General features: G+C 36.9%; 1 protein-coding gene across 1 annotated transcript; it reads left to right on the top strand.

The window, feature by feature from the left end:
• Positions 1 to 430: 430 nt before the first annotated feature.
• Positions 431 to 1,768, top strand: LOC309497267 (uncharacterized protein; the record flags this gene model as incomplete). Its single annotated transcript, XM_082167495.1, has 5 exons — positions 431 to 799; positions 972 to 1,022; positions 1,118 to 1,249; positions 1,438 to 1,625; positions 1,757 to 1,768. Exons 1-5 carry the CDS (start codon positions 448 to 450, stop codon positions 1,766 to 1,768), a joined length of 735 nt encoding a protein of 244 aa, XP_082023621.1. The 5' UTR covers positions 431 to 447.
• Between the last annotated feature and the right edge of the window lie 308 nt (positions 1,769 to 2,076).

The following is a 2,076-nucleotide window of genomic DNA, read 5'->3' as shown; positions in this document are numbered from 1 at the left end:
AAGAAGAACTAAGTATACGAAGAAGAAGATGCAACGAGGTAAGAAGAGCTGCTGGTCTCTTTGGTGTCTGAACACAAACAACTGTATTGACAAATGCCACAGCGACTAGAAAAATCTTGTTAAGAATGTAAGAATTGATTTTCCTGCTAAGACAAAAGACCCAACAATAAAGCAATAAAATGCACCCTGGACAGAAGATCGCAAAGAAAGAGCACAGGACATTGTCTTGCCCAAACTTATCTCCTTGATTATATATGCATGACTGCTGATCTATATAAATATCTACTGAACCCGGAACATCCCTTTGATTACGAATAACCATTAACTACTTGTTTTTCTGGAGAAATGTAAATCATTTACAAAAGACAGTAAATCAGGACACTATAAAAGGAACATGAGAGGCTGTGAGGATGAAGAGCAAGAGCTGGAAACAAACATCAGTGAAGAATGAAGGGTTTAGTATGTTTACTGCTGCTGTTGGAAACCTTTGTGTGTGTCGTCCAGCATCAGGTAGATGGAGGACTCAATGAGAATGAGATCAGTCAACAGCTCAGATCTGAGGACGGAAGACAGAATCCACCTCAAACAGACACTTTGAGAGATGAAGCTTCAACTGACAGCCAACAAAACTACCATCTGTTCTTCACTGACATCCATGCAGCTCTGAGAGAACTGACCGCCACCGTTACAGAGCAGAAAGGAAACATCAGAGAACTGACCGCCACAGTTACAGAGCAGAAAGCAAACATCAGAGCTTTAGAGACGCAACTGAGGGATGAGATGAACAAGAAGAATGATGGTACCTCACCAAAACATTCACTCTTTTATCAGTGATCCTCAAAGTAAAACCAATGGAATACATTGCATAGTGTAATTGTTAGTGTAAAGTTGAGTGTATAATGTGTAAATTGTGTAATCTATTACAATAATCAGTGTGAATGTCATTTAACAGAATCTTTATTCCTTCACAGAAATATCAAATCTTACTCTGGGTCAAGTGGAGTTGAGAAAGGAAAATAGAGGTGAAACTGTGCTTGAATGATGTTAAATTCAGTGTATACATTCTCAGTGTAATACAGTAATATATCACAATATTGCTTATGTTTTTCAATATCAGACAGAGAAATAGCTTTTTCAGCTGCACTGATGCAATCTGGCGAAGGACATATTGGTCCTTTTACCACTGACTTCACACTAACCTACAAGAAAGTCTTCACAAACATAGGGAACGCCTACAACCCAATTACAGGTAATGATCAATGAAATGAGTCATAAAACTCAGTTTATAGTAAAACCCTTTTATTCCATTCAGACCTCTCGGCAGTTGTGTAATGTGTATTAGAGAATTAAATCTGCCATTCTTCAAAACTATTACACAGTGTGCTTGGTAATAAAGCAATCATACAGGATACATCTGATTCTTGTTATTTGATTTAGGTATTTTCACAGCCCCACTGAAAGGAGCGTACATGTTCAGAATCTCTGTATTTGGTCATGGAGGAACTCCAGCATTCATTGTTAAGAATGGAAATCATGTGGTTGTAGCATATGATGTTCAGGCAAAGGATCGGTTAAACTCCTCTAATGGAGTTGTGTTGATCCTGGAGGTTGGAGATGTTGTCTATGTGAGACTTCGGTCTAACACGAGGATACATGATAACGGGAGTAACCACAACACTTTCAGTGGTTACATGCTGTTTCCCTTAATATAACAGGAGCTTTGCAGAATGTGATTCCAATTATTCTGATCCTTCAGCGTATGATTTAAGATGAAAATCATGAAGATTTTTTTTACAAATGAACCTGTATTAATGAGGACAAATGTGTGTGTTTGATAATTTGCAATAGATTACTGTATAAAAGTCAGTATAATACACTATACTCATAAGTTCTGAGCTGTCTATACATTGAGCACTGAGAGAGATATGAGCCATGAATTTCACATGTGACTCAAAAGTATTTGTTAAAGTAGTAAATCTAGATTGTTAAGTAATATCTTTCTTTTAAGTGTAGTTTGTTATTGATCATTGATCTGTATCGCTTCATCCTACATAAATAAATAAGAGAATAAAGAGA

Source organism: Leuciscus leuciscus (genome assembly GCF_965113295.1).
Source record: "Leuciscus leuciscus genome assembly, chromosome: 4".
Taxonomy (NCBI): Eukaryota; Metazoa; Chordata; class Actinopteri; order Cypriniformes; family Leuciscidae; genus Leuciscus; species Leuciscus leuciscus.
The sequence above is the reverse complement of the archived record's forward strand: the minus strand, read 5'-3'. Positions and strand labels throughout refer to the sequence as shown.